This window comes from Nematolebias whitei, chromosome 10 (assembly GCF_014905685.2).
Source record: "Nematolebias whitei isolate Nwh7 chromosome 10, NemWhi1, whole genome shotgun sequence".
Lineage (NCBI taxonomy): Eukaryota > Metazoa > Chordata > Actinopteri > Cyprinodontiformes > Rivulidae > Nematolebias > Nematolebias whitei.
Window position 1 is genome coordinate 8,489,096 of NC_056507.1, and position 21,334 is coordinate 8,510,429.

General features: G+C 44.7%; 1 protein-coding gene across 1 annotated transcript; it reads left to right on the forward strand.

Moving 5' to 3' along the window:
* The first annotated feature begins 5,890 nt into the window (after nucleotides 1-5,890).
* siah1 (siah E3 ubiquitin protein ligase 1) lies at nucleotides 5,891-19,683 on the forward strand. The gene is made up of 5 exons (XM_037682588.1): nucleotides 5,891-6,069; nucleotides 16,047-16,103; nucleotides 17,207-17,388; nucleotides 17,500-17,796; nucleotides 18,244-19,683. The coding sequence occupies exons 2-5, from the start codon at nucleotides 16,094-16,096 to the stop codon at nucleotides 18,613-18,615; spliced, it is 861 nt and encodes a 286-aa protein (XP_037538516.1). The 5' UTR covers nucleotides 5,891-6,069; nucleotides 16,047-16,093; the 3' UTR covers nucleotides 18,616-19,683.
* Nucleotides 19,684-21,334: the final 1,651 nt, after the last annotated feature.

A 21,334-nucleotide genomic window follows, 5' to 3' on the forward strand; every position in this document is an offset into this window, starting at 1 on the left:
TTTGTGTAAAATAAATCAAGTGGCCAAACCTTTAAATGACACCTTGCCTCAAAGGTTTGTCCCTGGTGGGCTCCTGTAGTCACATGATGCATGAGGAGTAGGAGATGGACACAAATCAATCAGATTTAATATCTTCATCAACACCCCCATGTTCTTACATCGAATCATTCCTTCACTGGATAATTCCCACAGTGAACTGGAATTTACTGCTTTGATCATAGAGGCGTGGTCCATTTTCCTACACTCAAGAAGTTCTGAGACAGTTTTGGACCTCGAGTGGGAGTGAAACACTACAGCTGTTTGGATTTGTGTCGGTTGAGTTGTAAAGATTTTCCTCTGAGGCCACAGACTTTCAGTTTTGTTTGGACCTAAACTAAAATGCACTGAGCAGAAACGTTGGAAACCCAAACCCAGCGCACGGCTGCAGCTTCACATTTCATTTGAAATAATAATTTTTTTTTTTTTTTTTTTTGTCAATAAACATGTTAGAACGGATTCTGCACAGAAACGCTAGAGTTTTGTTTGGACTTTTATTGTTGGTAGAAGTACTGAAGGATTTTTTTTTTTCTTGTATCATAATTCTTCTGTGTATATTGATTTTTTTGTAAATATTCACATTTTTGGCTACAATGCACGTTTGGTTTTATGTATGTGAAAACAAAATAAATGCAGCCTTCCCAAGGAACGTTTTTATCATGTTTTTAAGACCGCAGCTATAGAAAACAGGAACATTTAATTTTGAAGTATCGACATTTAAACTGCAGTAAAGCGTGCAACATTAATGAACTAACAGAAACCTCAGATCTGGAAACTGCATCTAAACCAAGTTGCAGCTTCTTGGTCTCAGAAACCAGAACAGAACTGCTGTTTTCACTGTTTTGTTTTGATCCTTGCAGGACTGGTTCTGATCCGGTCATTGTTGGTGAGTGGTTCAGAGAAACGAGAATAAAAAGACGAAGCTGTCATCTCGCATGTCGTCACTTCTTCTACGTACTGATGACGATGGAGGAAATTATTTTCAAATGAAAGAACGTTTAACAGAACATCTGAACTGAGGCCTCGAGGCAGACGGACGAGATCTGCCCTGAGATGCTGACGGTTCTGGATGTGAGGTTGTCATGGTTGACGCGTCTCTTCAGTGTCGCATGGAGGACTGGGACAACACATACTGTGGCAGACGTGGTGGTTCCCATTTTAAAAAAGGGGATCAGGGAGTGTGTTCCAAATATTGTGGGATCACGATTTTTGTCCTCCCCAGGAAAGTTTACTCCAGGGTGTTGGAAAGGAGGCTAAGGTGGTCATGAGAGTTTGCCTCTCCAGTCTACATGTTTTGTGGACCTGGAGCTGGTTTATGTGTTCCCCAAGGTGTTCTATGGGGGGTTCTGCAGGAGTATGGCAGGGCTATCCGGTCCGGTATGACTAAAGCAGGAGGTGTGTCTGCATTCTTGGGACAAAGTCAAGCGCTTTGGAGTTGGACTCCACCAGGGCTGTCCCTTTTCTCTGATCAAGTTTGTGCCTGAGCCATGGAGTGGAGGGTTTCTGATTTGGCAACCTTTTTATTTCCTTGTAACCTCAAAGTGGCGTTACTGCCCTCTAGTGTTCCTCGGGGGAAATCTCACCACATTAATCATTCGTTCAGCCTTTATTTATACGTATAAATGCTTTTTTGATTCCATGTTTAACGTATCATAAAATATTGCATTCCTTTCAGTAATTTATTTTTAATTTTACCTCTATCTCTCTATCTTTCAATTAATTTTGTTCAATTCAGTTTATTTCTATGGCTCCAAGTCCCAACAGAAGTTGTCTCGGGGCACAAAATCACTCACAATCAATTGGTAAAAGTTCTCTATTTAAGGAAGCAACAGATTGTGCTGAATTTTCACTTCGTCAGAGTCGTCCATCCTGAGCAAGCACAAAGGAGACAGTGGAAAGGAAAAACTCCCTTTAAACGGGTAGAGTAGAGCAAGTAACGACAGCAGCAGAGTGAGGACATGTCAGCCTCACTGACAGAAACTGGAAGTTGGTTCCACAAGAGAGGAGCCTGAGAACTGAAGGCTCTGTCTTCCGTTCTACTTTTGGAAACTCTCGGAACCACAAGTAAACCTGCAGTCTGAGAGTGAAGTGCTCTGTTAGGAAAGTATGGAACAATAAAATATGTAAAATAAGATGGAGCTAGGTTGTTGAGAGCTTTGTATGTTAGAAGTAAGATTTTGAATTCTAATCTGAATTTGACGGCTAAAACTGGAGAGATGTGATCTTTTCCAACAACTCTCATTAAAACTCTGGCAGCAGCCTTTTGGATCAACTGAAGACTTTTTAAAGAAGTTTATGGACACCCAGATAATAAACCATTACAATAGTCCAGCCTATATGTGATAAATGCATGAACCAGTTTTTCTGCATCATTTTAGATAAGTTGTTTCTAATTTTAACGATATTACGCAGGTGGAAGAAGGCAGTTCTGTTAACCTTTTTAATGTGTGGGCCAAAAGACATGTCCTGATCAAAAATAATACCAAGGTGTTTTTACATCAGGACTGTAGACCAAATTAATGTCATCCAGAGGAAGTGAAAGACTGCAAAGTTTATTCCTAAGATGCTCCGGTCCAAAAATCACAACCTCAGTTCATGAACAGAAAATGAAGGTTCATCCAGGTTTTTATGTCTTCAATGTAATGTTATCTGGTAATCTAAGTAAATTATTGGATTTATTGTGTCTCATGGACAAATATAACTGCGTATCATCAGCATAACAATGAAAATGTATCACATGCTGTTTAATAACTTTACCTAATGGAAGCATATATAAAATAAAGAGTAGGTCCAAACACTGAACCCTGCGGAACACCATGATTAACTTTGGTGTATGAATAAGATTAATTATTTACATTTACAAACTGAAATTAATCAAAGAAATAGCATAATGGCAACAGAAGACTGTTGGAGTCAGCCTCCCCACCATCACAGACATCTACACCTTCAGATGCAGGAAGAGGAACGCTTGCATCATGAAAGACCCCGCTCGCCTAGCACATGCGCTTTTTGCCCTGCTCCCCTCAGGCAAGAGGTTGCAGAGTGTAGAACCATTAGACTGAGGAAAAGCTTCTACCCAGAAGCAGATTCATAAATCTCTAACCAGGATAATCACTGTAAGGAAAAAGAAAAGAAAAATCACTGTAATTCCACTTTAATCAGTGATATGTGACTTATCTGTGCTGCTGATTATCCATGCTGCTAATCTCATTCTGCTGATTATTTCATGCTGCTGTATTAATTTGTATACATTTATGCCCATCTGCTCACTACAGACTCATGTTCGGGCTGCTGTTGTTATGCCATATTGTTTTACATTATTAGTGTTTAGCGTACATCTTAGATCTTGTAGCGTGCCATTTAGCATTCGTTTGGCGTAAGATCCTTATATACTGTTTCTTTTTATACTTTATATTTTTTGCTATTTTTGGGTTTAACTGGGACACTGAGTACACAATTTCATTTTACCTCATGTACCACATGGGATGAGAATGACAATACATTTGAACTTGAAATATGATTTAACAATTTTAGAGCCGTTCCTGTAATCCCAACATCATATTCAAGCCTCTGTAGTAGAATATTGTGATCAGCTGTATCAAATGCAGCACTGAGGTCTAACAGGACCAGTGTAGACAAAAGTCCATTGTCAGAGGCCATGAGAATATCATTAGTAACTTTCACCAGTGCAGTTTCAGCGCTATGATGAGCTCTAAACCCTGATTGAAACTCCTCAAACAGATTATTTCTGTTCAGATGTTCGCACAATTGATTAGCAACTTTTTTCTCAAGAAGTTTTGAGATGAATATTAGATCAGATATGGGGCAGATGACTTGACTACAAAATCAATCGGTGATCTACAACCTTGTGTCCAGGTACCAAGTGCACTTACGGACATCCTTATGTTCAAACATGGTGTTCGTGATTGTCAAACCATGACCAGCACAGAAGTCCAACAACAGAACACTGCTTGGATTCAGATCAGAGAGGCCGTTCCTCCCAGTCACACCATACCAGGTCACACTGCCATTAACCATGTGGGCACCGGCGACCCCCGAGACCCAAAAATGGAAGAAGTGGGTAAAAGATGATGGATGGATGGATGGATGGATGGATGGATGGATGGATTGAAGTCCCCCTGCAGAATAAAGGAGTCCCCAGCTGGTGAACCTTCCAGCCCCCCTGCCAAGGACTCCAAGAAGGCCAGATACTCTGAACTGCTGTTTGGCGCGTAGGCACAAACAATTGTCAGAGCCCGTTACACCAGGGAAGTTACCCTCTCATCTACTGGGGAAAACTCCAACACACAGGCACCAAGTCATGGGGCTACAAGTAGACCCACACCAGCTTGTCGCATCCCACCATGGACAACTACAGAGTGGAATAAGGTCCAGCCCCTCTCAAGGAGATCAGTTCCAGAGTCCATGCTGTGTGTCGAGGTGAACCCAACTATATCTACTTGGTACCTCTCAACCTCACGCACAAGCTTAGGCTCCTTCCCCATGGGTAGAGACCTGGTCACCAGGTGCTCGCCAACGAACCCCTCTCCCAGGCCTTGGGTGTGCACCTGAACAACCTCAGCTGGGGCAACAACACCACCAGCCTGATCAAGAAAGCTCATCAGCAACTCTACTTTCTCAGGTGGCTGAGGCGAGCTGGACTGTGAAGCTCAGTCCTCACCTCCTTCTACAGGCGTTCAGTGGAGAGCATTCTGTGCTCCAGCATCAACGTGTGGCATGGAGGCCGCACAGCTGCAGAAAGAAAAGCTTTGCAGAGAGTGGTGAAGGCTGCACAAAAGACTTTTGGAGTCAGCCTCCCCACCATCACAGACATCTACACCTTCAGATGCAGGAAGAGGGCCACCTGCATCATGAAAGACCCCACTCACCCAGCACACACACTTTTTGCCCTCTCCCCTCAGGAAGGAGGTTGAGGAGTATTAAGTGTAGAACCACTAGACTGAGGAACAGCTTCTATCCTGAAGCTGTTGGACTCAGTTAGACCCTAACCAGAAAAATCACTGTAACTGGGACCTTGAGTACACAATTTCGTTCCACCTTATGAACCACATGTGATGCGAATGACGATAAAGAACCTTGAACCTCGAATTAGGCTGAGGGTTTTCCTCCGTCTGCCATTTGTCAACAAAGTGAAATGAGCGCACATACAGCGTTTTGGGTGGTCTCTTCAAGTTCAGATTTTTCAGCCACATTCTTCTTAACTTCTCATCTGTAGGTAGGTAATGGAAACTATTCTGCTTTTCACAGGAACACTCTTTTTGTTTTGGGTCCATGTTCCAAACTGATTTAGTTTGGTCTGGTTTTTCGTGCAGACACGAACAGCACAACAGAACTCTGCAAGGTTATTTTAGTAAACTTTATATTTGTTAAATAAATATGAACAAAACAAAAAGAGTGTTTTATCTGCCAAACTGAATGCATTCATTCATTCATTCAAACTTTATTTATAAAGACTCATTTACAAGAGGGACCTGTTCCAGACAAAAATAACAATAATAACAATAAACTACAATAAAACGCAGTTAAAATAAATGTAGTGTTATAAAACAATAAATCAGGGTGCTGTAAAACAAAGTAAAATACTAAACAAGAACATATTTGCTTTGCAAATTATTTTCAAATAAACCACAGTTCGTGCTCCGCTACCATGGTTAATCAATGCTCACTGCTACTTTCCATGTCTGACAGGAAGTTGGACCCATAATCATTTAAACAGTAGAGTCCCCAGGAATAAGTTGGATAAAGTACCAAAGAACCGCTCTCTGTTCCGGGTGGGCTGGGCCCCCTTGTTTGCACATCCTAACAACGCCTCTGAAGTCACGCGGCGCGCTCCCGACACAAATAACTGAGCGCGTTCTGGGTCTGCTCGGAGCTTCAGGAGCGGCGGAACCGATGATTACACGGAGCAGACGGAGGAAAGACGGAGAGACGACCACCAGGGATCCTGCGTTCATCCCCGCACCGTAAATCCACTTATCTACCCCCTGTGAGCTCCAGGACGGTGGTTCCGAGGTAAGGCGGTGGGTCTGGTTCGGTCGAACATCGGCTTTCTGAGTCCAGAGTCCGTCGGTCAAAACAACAGCAGACGTTAGCTTCCCTGTTAGCATGGTGCTAACGCCGCCGTTGCTAAGAAGCTGTTTATCCGGTTAAAAGTCGACTTGTTTGGGATGTTTTACAGACTGACCGGCCTTGAAAAGAACCGCTGGGATTTACACTTCTCTCAAGGTTTGTGTAAAACACCCAGGTTCTCGTTTTTATCCCGTTTCCACCGACAGAGCAGCTAGCTTGTAGCGCAGGATGCTGCAGGTTAGCGGCAGGATTGGGGCCTGTGTCGGTTAGAGCTTCACCGGCTGTCTACACCGAACCACCTGGACATTTTCATCCAGAAGACGGGGCCTGTGTGTCTGTCTACACCGAACCACCTGGACATTTTCATCCAGAGGACGGGGCCTGTGTGTCGGTTAGAGCTTCGCCGACTGTCTGCACCGACCCACCGGGACAGTTCCCCTCTGCTCAGCAGGAACCAGCCTGGTTCTTGGATCAGGTTTCTGGTCACATTTGGTTAACTGAAGCAAGTCGTGATTAATCCTAACCTCACCACCGTGGCATCAGGCCGAACCGAGCTTGTCCCGTAGGAACTACAGAATTAGTTGTTTACAAGAACACCTGTGTTTTGTTTACATGTAGTAGATGGTTTGTGAAAATCATTAATTTCCTTGAACCTGAAGTTTGTGATGAGGTCAGCTGTTCGACAGGTGATTAGGTAAAGAAAAGGTGAGGGTTTCTGCTACAGGAAGCTATGGATGCATCCAAAATGGATGAAACCGCCCTTACCTCACCTGTGCTCTCTGTCCAGGTGAGAGGTGAGTTTGTAAACGAACTGGTCAGGATGGACTCTGAGACATCCTCATCATCACTGTTGGGATGACGGGTGTTGGTCACACTGACAGGTCCTGGTTGTTTTGTTTGGTGCTGTAGGCTCACAGATGGCTAATGTCAGACTCTGAGACCAGCTACAGAACCTAAGGAGAAACGGACTTGGGGACACCGTCTGATCCTGAAGCTCAGGATAGATTTACTCTTCTGTCCATTTGTCCTCAGTGTTACAGGCTGTTTTCTCTGAAGGTGTGTATGTGATCACTGTCCACCTGTCCTGAATGAGCCAGAGAGGTGTTGAGCTCATCGGATAAGGTCTGAAGGCTCTCACATCTCACCACATGCTGTCTGTCTTGGACGTCTTTTTGTCCTTTTTCTTTAGATCATCTGGCAGGACTGGATGCTGGGATGGTTTTGGGTTTGAAACTGATGTTTTTATTTCTTTGTATTTCTATTTGTGTTTTTTCCTGTGATGGACGACCTGTCTTTCGATGGACGAGCACTGTCACACGCCTCCATCGTCGAGGTGGTTGGACCCTCAGTTGCGGCTGCACGGTTGTTGGTGCTTGTTGTGGCAGCCATCTTCAGACCCAGTGGTGTACTGTCAGGCTGCAGGAGTAGTCCTGTGAGGAGGTTCAGACATCTGGTAACATTGTTTCCCCTAGGTTTCAGTTTTAATAGTTTTCTAACTTAATAATTAATAATGGTCAAATGTGAAAAACAAATGACGACATTTTCAAACATAACCGTCGTAGTGTAAAAGCTCACGTGTCAAAAATATAACTAAAGTGATCAAACTCCTTACAGTTGACACTGAAAGTTTTTGTCTTTATTAACTTGATTATGTTCATAAGGGTGATATTTAAACAAATATATAGCACAGGTGGTAGTCCTTTGCACAGAACAAAATAATTAAAAATTGTCATTTGCCATATTTCTGCCTTAAAATGACTGTTTCCCTCAGAGCATTAAGTTTGAAAGATTTTAGCTCATTTGTTGTCCAAATGAGAGAAGACCCCGAAGAAGACCAGGGCGCTGCTCTTTCGGCTGGCATGGGAACAGTTAGACGTTCTCCTGGTGGACCACCTGAACAAAAAGTCACTCCTGGGCCTCATGGTTGGATGAAAGTGTGAAACAGGATGTGGTTTGGTTCTGATGCTGTGTCTGTCTGTTTCAGAACCAGGGTTATCTATCAGATGTGTTGGACATGCAGGGCCATGTTAGCAGAATCATTAGATTATCTAAAACTGGTTGTTTAATGTGATTAGTCAGCTGACTGCTGTTAGACTACTTCTGTGCAAATAAAAAGCCAAACTTCAGATGTTCTGCTGGTTTCATTACAGAACAAAATGAGTCCTGCAGAACGGGATTTACTCAGGTTTATGTTTTTATTTTTTGTGTGATCAGACATTTTAGAATTAGATGCTGAAACAGAAGTCTGATCCATAACCTGTGGATTAAAGGCTCAGAACAGGGTTTGTCTGAAATTTGAATTTTCTGTGAGCCGTCCCTCTGCTTCACCTGTCACCTGACCACCTGTGCACTTTGCATGCACAAGGCGTGACTCTGGGCTAGGCTTTTAGATGGCAGGGGTTGTTTGAAACAAACCTTCTGAGGTTGAGCCCAATGGGTCATAAGTATCTGGACTTTGAAAGGTTTGCCTCATATTTCCCTTCATAGACCTGATTTTACCTTCCAGGTGCAGTTTTCCTGCAGACGTGAGCCAAAATGTTGCTATGTTAGAACGCCGGGCGTTTGTTTGGTGTTTAGGATGAGCAGGGTGTGTATCTGGACTGATGCTGATGATGGAGGCTGCTCCTGTGCAGTCTGATGGTGGAGGGAGGTCCAGTTTGCTCTCCTGCGTGTGTGTGTGTGTGTGTTTAGATTGATAGTGTGAGTCTTTTGTGTGGATGTGTTTGGGGTGGGCTTGCCTTTTGCTTTTCTCTTCCTGCTGGGTGTCATGTCTCCATGGTAACAAGCTGTTTACAGCTTGCTGTTTTTCCTGCAGTGGAAAGACGGGATGTTCAGCTAAAAGAATGGAAAGCTTCTCTCTGAAGGTACACTGAATGAAATAAAATCCTGAGCATGTCGGCTGTGACCGAACTGTCTTCGACATCATAGAATTTGGATCATGAGGCAGCAGACTGAGGAAGAATTTGTAAATGAACATGTACCAGTGTAGAAGTCTGCAGGTAGAAAATTGTCAGTTTACCATAGTGTATAGAGTACAGACGTGTGTGTGAGGCTTACATTTTATGAATCACAGAGCTCCATGATAAACATGGTGAAGATTCTCAGTCATCCAGGACATGGTCAGTCCAAAAATGATTAAAGGCAAAAACAACTGGACTTCTATTCTGTAGCTGAAGACGTTTTACTTCTTGGTTGAGAACCAAAATGTTCGCCTTTTGGACTGAGAAGACAGATGCTTTGAGGGGGGATGGGGGGTGTTGAAAGACGCCATCTACATAAAAAGAGAAACCAACTTTAAACAGCAGGAGGTCTCAGATTTTGGCTTTCAAGAACCTATAATGCAACTTTAGACCTGATGCCCAGTCAGTTCCACACCAATCAAGACCTTTCTTCATGTGACCGGAGTGGCCCATCTGTGAGTCAGACTAGAGCTGAACGACTTTGGAAAATATTCTAATTGCGATTTTTTTAAATTATTTTTTTAACCCCAATTTAATATGCGATTATTTTTCAGTCTTCTCGTGTATTTTTTCAACGAACACAAACAATAAATTAATCTGTTTCAGTTGCAAAAAACTCCACTGTTTTCAGCTCTGCTGCAACTGTTTTTGCATTTTTTTTGTATAGCTCCGGGATAGCAACGTGGCTAAAATGTGTGCGCGAGGGCATTCTGTACCGCTCATCTATTGTTTGCCAAAACCGTAAACCCAGGCTTGGTCACTATATTATATTAATGGGCATCATGTCTTTTGTTATGAACTCAGTTATTGCTCGAGTTATTTCCACGTGCCGTTTTGAATTGTGTTCATATGGAGTAATACCTTCAAACGGTCCGGTCAGTGATCCCTGTCGACTGGTACTTTGCTTACTTGAAGTTGAAGTACTGGTCATTGGCATTCTAGTCATGCAACTAATGGCTTTGTGATGTTTTTTTAAATGTTGATAAAGATTTGTGGCGTTACTTGGAGAGGTAGCAACAAGGCAGGTTCTGCACAATACATGTGATTGCGCAGCGTCTTCTTTTTTTTTGCCAAAATAATTCAAAAACAACGGACGTGCTGCCCCTCTTTGGTAACTTTCCGATGTATCAGCTTCTGTCGAGCCTGATGCCGTTATGCAACTGGTTAAAATGCAGTTTTGACTTCTCCCACTTCCTGCTCTGCTTTGCTCCACTCACTCGCAAGTCGCATAACCAGATCACGTGACCATTCAAACTGCAGCCTTAGCGATTAGAAAATCTTTAGCATATTGCAATATTACTGCAAATGCAATTAACTGTTCAGCCCTAAATCAGACTAACAAAGACCCTAACAATCCTCTACTGTGTGGAGTGAAAGGTCAATCTGCATGTGTATCTAGCTGACAGAACACCACAGCGTTATAACTTGAACCCCACACTCTGTTCTTTGAACTGAGAAAGCTCCTCATATGAGAAACGAAACATCTTCAGCTACAGAATAGAAGTCCAGTTATTTTTGCCTTTAATCTTTTTTGGATTTTCCATGATGAGCAAGATCCAGCTTGTACATGGAGGCGGCTGGGGCGTTCATACAAATAATATCCCCATAGTCCAACTGCAAACGAGATTTTACTGGCCAGGATGCTGTAGTGTGCATGCGCAACTTCACAGTTGCGGAGCATTTCACACCTCCGCTGGGGGGTTCCCCTGAAAATCTCCACTCTGAGGCTCCCTTTACACGGACATGGTGGGGGAAATGTAGTTTTTTGGATGTTGATTCAAGGGAAAAAAGTCTTTGTTTACATGACTGCATTCAGGGGCCGTTTACACGGCACGCATTTTGAGTGAAACCGCACCTTTCTCTTTGTGGTTCGGCTGTTCGTTTACGCAACATCGTCTCCCCCCCTTGAATCCAGAGGTTTCTCAACCCACCTCTCAGAGTGGATGTTTTCTGTTTGACCTCGTGCTGAAAGTGTGAAATGGCCCGCAGAGGTGTAAAATCACATGCGCACTTCGGGCGTATATTTCACGCACGCGCGGACCAATGGCATATTTCTATCAACAACAATGATGCCGGAGTATAACCTACTGCTTTCTGTGCTTCGACTGGTGGTGGAATATATTTTGGTTCTCGTAGTTGATCTACGCTGGAATGTAGCTGCTGTGACTGACATCCGTGTTGGGAAGAGATGCCGGTCGGATCTAGTTCTATTATCGCTATTTATTGAATGAGGTAGGCGTATATCACGCGTGGTGCTGGGCTATAACATACTAAATGCGCTAAATAATAACAGTAACAATAATAAACAGTATTTCTCATGGTGGTGGGAGATGTAAAGAAGCTATCTGGACATCCTGATGCATGCTCAATAATCCAGGTAGAAAAATCTAAAAGTTAAATCTGGTCCTCTGGACATTCAAATAAACAAAACAAAAAAATTGTAGAAACGTTTCATCTCTCATCCGAGCGACTTCCTCAGTCTGAGGTGCTGTTTTCAGCTCAGTCTCTTAAATAGCACCTTCTCGGAGTGGATCAACCAGTTTTGCTGCTGACAACCAAAACCAGCTGATCACATGCTCAAGAAGGACCATCAGTCTAACAATGGATCATTAGCACACTGATGGCTGTTTACTGTTCACAGAGGGCTGAGTGATACTAGCAATCACAGCATTGTAAGAGGGGGACAGTTGAACCCGGAGGCCTCCACCCCTGTTTAATGATGGACGGTTTCCTTTCACAAAGATGGCCTCCTTTACTCCTCTCTCAAACCATCGTTCCTCTCTGTCCAGGATGTGAACATCCTCATCCTTGAAAGAGTGACCGCTGGCCTGGAGATGAGTGTAGACCGCAGAATCCTGGCCTGATGATGTTGATCTTCTGTGCTGGGCCATCCTTTTGGCCAGTGGCTGTTTAGTTTCCCCGATGTAAGACTGATCACAGCCCTCCTGACACTGAACAGCATACACAACATTACTCTGTTTGTGCCGGGGGACTGGATCTTTGGGATGAACCAGTCTTTAATGTATTTTGGGGTTTAAAAGCCACTGGGACGTTATGTTTAGAAAATAAATGTCTCAGTTTCTCTGATACTCCCTCAACATACGGAATGACCACTGGTCTGGGTCTGGGTTCCTCCTTTTCACCTGTTGGCTGACTGGAGTCCTGTTTGGGTTTCTTCTCTGCTTTCAGGAAGGCCCAGTCAGGATATCCACATTGCTCTAGAGCCTGTCTTGTGTGGGATTTCTCCTTCTGCCTGGCTCCCGAGTTAGTGGGGACGCTGTCTGCTCTGTGGTACAGAGTCCTGATGACTCCTAACTTGTGCTCCAAAGGGTGATGGGAGTCAAACTGCAAATACTGGTCTGTGTGGGTGGGTTTGCGGTACACCTCAGTTTGCAAATGTCCTCTATCAGAGACTGCGACCTCACAGTCCAAGAAAGCCAACCTGCCATTTTTTACATCTTCTCGTGTGAACTTGATGTATTTATCCACAGAGTTGATGTGGTCAGTAAAATGTTGGACTTCCTGAGATTTAATTTTAACCCAGGTGTCGTCAACATACCTGAACCAATGACTTGGTGGTGTCCCTGAAAAGGACGTCAAGGCTCTCTTTTCTACCTCCTCCATGTACAGGTTGGCAACAATAGGAGAAACTGGAGACCCCATAGCACACCCATGTTTCTGCCTATAATATTGCTCCCCATATGTGAAGTAGGTTGACTGCAGGCACAGTTTCAAGAGTTGACACAGTTCTGTGGAAAGCGTGGTCCTGCTGCTCAGAGTGGTGTCTGATTTTAATTTTAAACTGACCACCTCTACTGCATCATCAACAGGAAGTAATGAAGACATCAGGAAGTGATGAGACTTCAAAAGAGACCATTGTTTCATCAGTCTCCATGATGACATCCCTCACCTTATCCACAAAGTCCATGGTGTTCTGTATGTGGTGTTCTGAGCTGCCAACTAAAGGGATGAGCACAGACGCCAGGTATTTGGAAACATTGTAAGTGACAGAGTTAATCATGCTAACAATAGGTCTTAAAGGTACACCTTGTTTGTGGATTTTAGGTGAACCATACAGACTAGGTGTGGCCTCCCCTGGGTACTGCTATCTGGACAGTATGTAATTCAAGCTATGTGACTTGAACTGTTGATGATGTGAAACATCGTGTGTTCTTGAAAATGAAGACATCGGGTTTAATTTTATTTATTCAACATCACAAACTTTCACAGATTTTTTATTTTTTTACATTCAACCTTTATTTAAACGGGTTAGTCTCATTGTGCGTCGGGATTATTATGAAACGTTTTCCTGAGATCTGAGGGGACCTTAACACCAGGTAGACAAAACCCACAGACACCACAGATGGACCCCCCTTGGTAAAACCGAGGGGGTGGGTGGGTAAATGGACTGGGGGCACCATTGTGACCTCACCGACTATTCCACACCTTGCTCTTGGAGTGATCTTTGTTGGTTGACCACTCCTGAGGAGATTAACAATGGTCTTGAATTTCCTTCATTCGTACATAATCTGCCTTGACGGTGGATTGATGGAGTCCAAACTCTTCAGAGATGGTTTTGTGACCTTTTCCAGCCTGATGAGCATCAACAACTCTAATTTTGAGGTCCTCAGAAACCTCCTTTGTTCAGGTCATGATACACTTCCACAAACATGTTGTGAAGTTCAGACTTTGATAGATCCCAGTTCTTTAAATCAAACTCGCACCTGATCGTCATCCCAGGGATTGAAAACACTTGACTCTAATTTCACCTTCAAATTAACTGATAATCCTTTAGGTTCACATACTTTTGCCACTCACAAATATGAAATATTGAATCATTTTCCTCAATAAATAAATGACCCAAGTATAATATTTTTGTCTTAATTTGTTTAACTGGGTTCTACTTTTTAGGACTTTTGTGAAAATCTGATGTTTCACGTCATTTATGCAGAAATATAGAAAACTCTAAAGTCTTCACAAACTTTCAAGCTCCACTGTAGAAGATGTTGCTCAAGTTGTAAACTGTTCTGTTGCTGTGTCTGACTTTCCAATAGAAGAACCACTGCTGGGAAAACTTAGAGGAGCACAGGAAATTTGGGGCAGTATTGTCATTTACAGTCACAGCTGTTGGTCTCAAAACCCGGCCGGTAGAATCCGCAGCCGTCGGGGTCCGATGCAGAGCTGCTGCAATTGAGACTGCTGTCAATGAGACGCCAACTGCTGGAGACTGGCGCTGTTAGCCGCTGGGATCTGATGTGAAGACGACGCTGGTGGAGATCGACGTTTGAGTTGACTCACTTAGTTCTGTGTTTTTACTGTGCATGGGCACCAGTGACCCCCCGCGACCCAAAAAGGAAGAAGTGGGTAAAAGATAACGGATGGATGGATGGATGTGTTTACTGAGAAGTCGGCATGTGTGAGAGAACAAATTATTAAAATGGTCTTAATTGGTTGTAGAAAATAAAAATGTCAAATGTAAGGATTTGAAAGACTGTCCACACCCAGAGGTTTTAACGAGCTTGAATATTTAGAATGAAAACATTTCATGTTTTCCATGAGTCCATTTAGGGACAGAACCAAGTGTCAGCGAGGGCAGCTGGTGGTACAGCCTGCAGCTCGACTCGACGGGGCTGAAATCTGACACTTACACAACCACAGCCTTACACGGGGGCGGGGGGGCTGAAATATGCAGACCTTCCTCTGACATAACTCTGCAGGAAAGTAAAGAGGCCCGGAGAGGAGAGGGGGAGGTCTGATCTGTGAAAACAGAAGTGCAGCGAGGCAGCAGCAAGTCTGTAAGGGTTGGGAGGAGAAAGACGCGTCTGTTTGGGACAAGAGGGAAGAGTGCAACTGAGCATGCTCAGTTTGACTGTCTGCTTAGGTTAACGGTCTTAAAATCAGCAGAGACACCAACCTGACTGTAGAGGAAGAGAAAACCATCTTCCTCCATGTTCCTGTAGATCACCATCAGGACCAGGCTTTGTTTTCCATCATTAACGTTTGTGCGATCGTCTTGTTCCTTCTCAGTCCCGCTCGGACCTGATGGGCTCGTTTGAGGGAACTTTCAGTCAACATAAGAGTTGTGTTGGTTGTTTCTTGGACTGCAGTGGCTCTTCTGACTGGTTGGAGATCTGTTTCCTGTTGCACAGACTCTGCCCTCTTCCCTTCACTACAACTGAAGCTGTTCTGTCACAAAGTTCCTAACTGGGCAGCAGCAGGAGGAAACATGATCCTGTGTTTGGGGCAACAGCGTCAGTTTGTGGGTTTTATTTTATTTTTAAAGGTGTGAGTGATGTGGCACAGGGGGCTACATGGATCTTCTCCATCTATGTCTTGGTCTTGGAGCTTTCAGGATCGAGTTTACATGTTCTCTCCGTGCATGCGCGGGTTTTCTCCAGGTACTCCAGTTTCCTTCCACAGACCAAAAACATGCATGTTAGACTGATTGGTAGCTCTAAATTGTCCCTAGGTGTGAGTGAGAGAGAGAATGGTTGTTTGTCTCTGTGTCCCTGTGATGGACTGGAGACCTGTCCAGGGTGTCCCCTGCCTCTCACACAGAGACTGCTGGACATGGGCACCAGTGACCCCTGTGGCCCGAAAAGGAAGAAGTGGGTAAAGATAATGGATGCATGGTTTCTCTGTTCAGGGGTTTTGTTTTAACTTTAATGCAATAATAAATGGACGTCTGTTTGAACTCAGTGCTGAGGAGAAGCAGAAAGAAAAGTGACAGCCAAGAGACGAATGAAGCTTTTATTTTGATAAAATATGGATTAATGGTGCAGCAGGACTCAGGTTCATAAAGGCTGCCTGAGCAGGATGCGACGGTTTCAGATAAATATTCTGTAAACCACAAGACGACGTCAAACTTTGATCAGACGGTTCTGAAAGCGTTCAGCTGGTCTACCTGTGGACGGTCCAACACCTGTTCAGGTGGTTTCTGATTTTGTTTTTGTCTTTCAGAGGTCCCCACATTTCAGGATCAGACCAAGGCCTAATTTGAAAATCTTATGGACGAAGGTGAGTGTTGGTGTTCCCCCTCCACCCCTCGACTACAAGCTGACATGTCTCATTTCCATCCTCCTTCTCCTCTGTCCTCCACCCTCTACTCCTTTGTCATCCTCCACCTCCTCTTCCTCCATCAACCTTTTCTGTTGTCGACCTCCTCTGTCCTCCACCTCCTTCATCCTCCTCCATCCTTTTCCCCGTCCTCCTCTCCTCCTCTGTAATCGTCCTCCACCTTCTCCATTCTTCACTGTCCCTCTCCCCTTCACCTTCTCTGTCCTCTTTTTTCCTCCGTCCTCCACCTCTGTCCTCCCATCAGTCTGAAACGCACCAACTGTTGACGTCTAAATACTCTCAGAATAGTTGCTGGTCCGGGTCGTGCGCTCTGTTTTGCTGAAGAACAAAGATTTGAGTCATTTTGAGGAACTTCAGATGATCTGAGACACTTCAGTGTTTGATCAAGAAGACGACCGCTTCGTTTTAACTTTGTGACTTGATAGTACTTTATAGTGTAAATTAATAAACTCGTCTTGTTCCTTCAGCGAGGCGCGAATCCTCTGTTGGAAACTACATTTAGACTTCCTCCCATCATGAAGTCTGCTTTGATTAAATCAAAACCCGAACTACCAGCAGCTGGCTCGTCTCAAACCAGGATCAGGATCAGACTCGGCTACCTGAGCTGTAAGAACTGGACCGTGACTGTTGGACGTGCACGCTGACTGACCCTCAGCCTGCCTAACTTAGTCCTTGTCCTGTTAGCGTGCTAGCTGTAATTTTAGTGCTTTAGAGGCGTTTTTACTCAGCAGCTGGAACATGCGAACATCTGCAGCAGAGGAGCTTGATCTTTAAAGACCAGCCTGCTGACAGACACGAACAGTTGTTGTTGTTGTGCATAATAATCCTGAATTTATTTTTCTGTCTTACTGATTTGATTTCCTGACTGAAATCTAAACTTATTAAAGATGAAACCAACGAGACGTACTCTGATGAAGCCGCACCCGTTTCCCCACACACGGTCGTCTACAGACACATCTTTTCTCATTTTTAACAATTCTAATTGAAAGTATAAAATCTTGTTGTTGTTTTTAACCTTTGTGTTTTCCACCTCTGTTTGTCAGAAATGAGTCGTCAGACCGCCACCGCGCTGCCCACAGGAACATCCAAGTGCCCCCCCTCTCAGCGCGTGCCCACCCTGTCGGGCACCACCGCCTCCAACAGCGACCTGGCCAGCCTGTTCGAGTGTCCCGTCTGCTTCGACTATGTTCTTCCCCCCATCCTGCAGTGTCAGTCAGGGCACCTGGTACGTACCATCCAGAAAAGCTACAGAATGACTCTTTATCTGGGGGGGTCAATATGGAACCCTCTTCTTCCTGAAACACTGAGGAATTTGGATCTCCTGGTTTTGTCTCAGGTGTGTTCCAACTGCCGGCCCAAGCTCACGTGCTGCCCCACCTGCAGAGGCCCCCTGGGCTCCATCAGGAACCTGGCCATGGAGAAGGTGGCCAACTCCGTCCTCTTCCCCTGCAAATACGCCTCGTCGGGCTGCGAGGTCACGCTGCCGCACACCGACAAGACGGAGCACGAGGAGCTGTGTGAGTTCAGGCCGTACTCCTGCCCCTGCCCAGGGGCCTCCTGCAAGTGGCAGGGCTCCCTGGACGCCGTCATGCCGCACCTGATGCACCAACACAAGTCCATCACCACACTGCAGGTCAGTCCCTCTCATGGTGGGGTTGAGTGTCCCTCTCACCGCAGGTCTTCGTCTCACGGCGGGTCGTCGTCCGTCTCGGGGCGGGTCGGGTTAGATGGAAGTTTCTTGATTCCTTCAGGGACATTGAAAGCTGCATCTTACAGGTGGTTAAAAAGTGACAGCAAATAAAAATAATGCAGAATAAAATATTAAATTCTCAGATCTAACAGTTAATAATATTTTGTAAGCAGTTATTCTCTGTTCCAGGATCTATCTGCTTCATTAGAATTAAGACTGTAGTTTTAGTTGAAACTAAACTAAACTAAATTTCAAGTTTCAGGTAAATCAACAGGTTCATAAGATAATTATTAATTATTAATCATTTTAAAGTAAACGTGTGTTTTAGAAGAGCTAAAATCAACTTCCTGTTGCAGTAAGAACTGAACAAACTGGTCTGTGTGCGTTCAGGGCGAGGACATCGTGTTCCTGGCCACGGACATCAACCTGCCCGGCGCCGTGGACTGGGTCATGATGCAGTCCTGCTTCGGTTTCCACTTCATGCTGGTCCTGGAGAAGCAGGAGAAGTACGATGGACACCAGCAGTTCTTCGCCATCGTGCAGCTCATCGGCACCCGCAAGCAGGCCGAGAACTTCGCCTACCGGCTGGAGCTGAATGGCCACCGGCGCCGCCTGACCTGGGAGGCCACGCCCCGTTCCATCCACGAGGGCATCGCCACGGCCATCATGAACAGCGACTGCCTGGTGTTTGACACGTCCATCGCACAGCTGTTCGCCGAGAACGGCAACCTGGGCATCAATGTCACCATCTCCATGTGCTGAGGGCGGCGAGGACCCAGGTCCAAGTCAAAGACCCCGCTGACCCCCCAACACAAGGAACTGGACTGTGATTGGGCAGCAGCGACAGCCGGGGGGTGAGGGGGGTGAGTGAAAGACAAACAGCGTGTGAGGCTCGTGCATGTCTCAGAACCCGGACTCAGACTGAGGAGGCGTTCAGGCTCACGCCACGCTCCGTTCAGCGCTCCGTCTTCGTCTCGGAGCCCGTTCTGTTTCCTCTGCAGTTGGTTTCCTGTCTCGTTTTGTTTGTCCTCGGTCCTCTTCACGTCTCCATGTCCTCATATCTCTGCGTCCTCACAGCTGCAAGTCCACGTGGACGCCCCAAAAGCTCTCAGAAACTAGCTTTTGTTTTGTTCAGATGTAAAGCCGGAGCAGGATTGGGACTGTCTGAGATGGACTCGGTCCATTGACACTACGTCAGCTCTGGTTCTGGTTCTTCACGTGTTAACGCCCTTTTTCAGGACCGCGAGGAACACGTTCATCAGAATATAGAAGAGGAACAACACTACATTTCATGGTTCTGTTGCGGCTTTATTTGATCAGTTTGTTTCTTTTTAACCATTTTAGTTTGTTTTTGTATGAAAGGAGCCAAAACTCCTCGTTTGTCAGGAAATCAACTTTTCTTTTTGTTTCTCTTTCCTGTCGGTTCTGCTTCGTCTGCCCTTCTTAACCTCTGACCCAACACCCAACCTGGAACCAAACAGTTCTACGGTTTAAACGATAAGATTATTACTAAATAGAGATTTAATGATCACTTTTTTTGTATTGAATTAAAAAAATTAAAAGGCAGATGTAAAACTTGTGGCTAAACTTCAGTGTTTGTAGTTTAAAAAGCTAAAAGGCCAAGTTGTTGTTCTTCTGAAGGTTTTTCTCCAGAGTTGGGTTGTTATTGTTGTCCTTCTGTGTGAAACTCTGTTCTTTTGTCTGTCGAGGGTCAAAGGTCATCTGTCCCTCTTCAGATGGAGTCTCATTAATGTTGCTACTCTCCCTCGAACACCACGACTTCTTTGTTTTAATTTGTCGTGAAATAAATTTATCTTTTTTATACCTGCAGCTTTTTTTCACTTCTTCACTCGTTTCCATGGTTTTTAGGACCCAGGGGTGGGGGTCTCAGCAGCGCTGGTTTGTTTTGGTTCAGAAGTAGCAGCGTGGGAGCTTCTTGTTATCGTTCTTGATCTTACAAAGTTTTCAAAGAACGTTTCAACCCTCAGACCACAGGAACGTTTATATTCTGATACGAATGTTAAATTCTACCAGGGAAAATGAACCTGCATGTTTGTACGAATGTAAAAACATTTCAGCCGAGTCGAGGGATGAGACGCGAACAAAAGTGGTCATTCTTCAAAATAAAAGCCCCCGCAGACCAACGTAAGTAAAACATTTTGTTATATTTATTACCAGTGGTGGGCACAGTCAAACAAAAAGCTTTGATAACTGGTTTAAAAAAACAAGTGGACGCTAACGGCTAAGGCGACCGTCACTCAGCATCTCCTTCCAGCTGAAGACGGACCAGTCAATGTTTGATTCTATTGGTTGATCTGAAGGTGGGTGGAGTCATTTGTGTCAGTTCAGCCAATCCACACCAGTTGTCCTTCATAACAGGTGGACAGGACTCAAAATGCTAAAGATGCTACATGCACACATGATGCACGTGTGCAGCGCTGCTTGTGAGCGTTGTTGTCTTTGATTCAGAATAAACATAAAAATTCAAGTTAGCGGAAGCTAATTGGTTCAGCTAACATTTCCGTAGTTGGGAAAAACACTTGTCTGCTAAACAAAAACTTAGTTCCTATATTTGCTGTTAGTGGATAAGCAGAACCACACCTGACCTACCACCATATTTCTAAGCAAACTTAATAATTTCTGTGTGGCCCAGTACCAAATGATCCACAGACTGGTCCTGGTCCTTGGCTGGTGGTAAATATGAATGAGCCTGGAGATGTTTGACCTTTGACCCCTGCCGTTTCCACTAGAAAACTGATTCTCCAGTTTTTGAACCATCTGCTTCAGGTAAGATATTGATGCCCTTTCCAGATACCCACCCTTCAGAATGTCTAAACTATCCCTTTAACTGAATACCAGGAACTTGAACTGTCGGCATGTTCTGGTCATGTCCTCGGGGTCATGGTAAGTCCAAAGAAGGTTAAAAAACAAAACTGGATTTTGTTCTGTAGCTGAAGATGTTTCACTTCTCGTCCGATTCCAGAAGTGGACTTCCACACACTCCATACGTTCTGAGCTGATAAAGCCTCCAGGATGGGAACAGAACATAAGTCCACTTGTTGGTTTTTAAAATTTCTTTTGGATTCTGGCAAAGCTGCTGCCTCTCAACGAGAAGGTTGCCGGATCGAATCCCGACCGGGGACCTTTCTGGAGTTTACGTTCTCCGTGCTGTGGGTTTTCTCCAGTTTCCTCCCACAGACCAAAAACATCCTTGTTGGGTTCACGGTAACTAAACTGTCCCTAGGTGTGAGTGGTCATTGTCTCGTTTGTCTCTACGCAGGGACATGAGGACGTTGTCCAGCAGACAATTTGGAGAAACTCTGAACACAGGTTGTCTCATGTTGATCCCTGCTGTGTGGAGATCTGTCCAGGGTGTTCGTCCCCCGTCCAATGACTGACTGCTGCCGGACATGGACACCAGTGACCCCCTTGATGGTCGGATTCTGGTGGCTCGGTCCACCTGGGGTGTGAACAGTGCCCC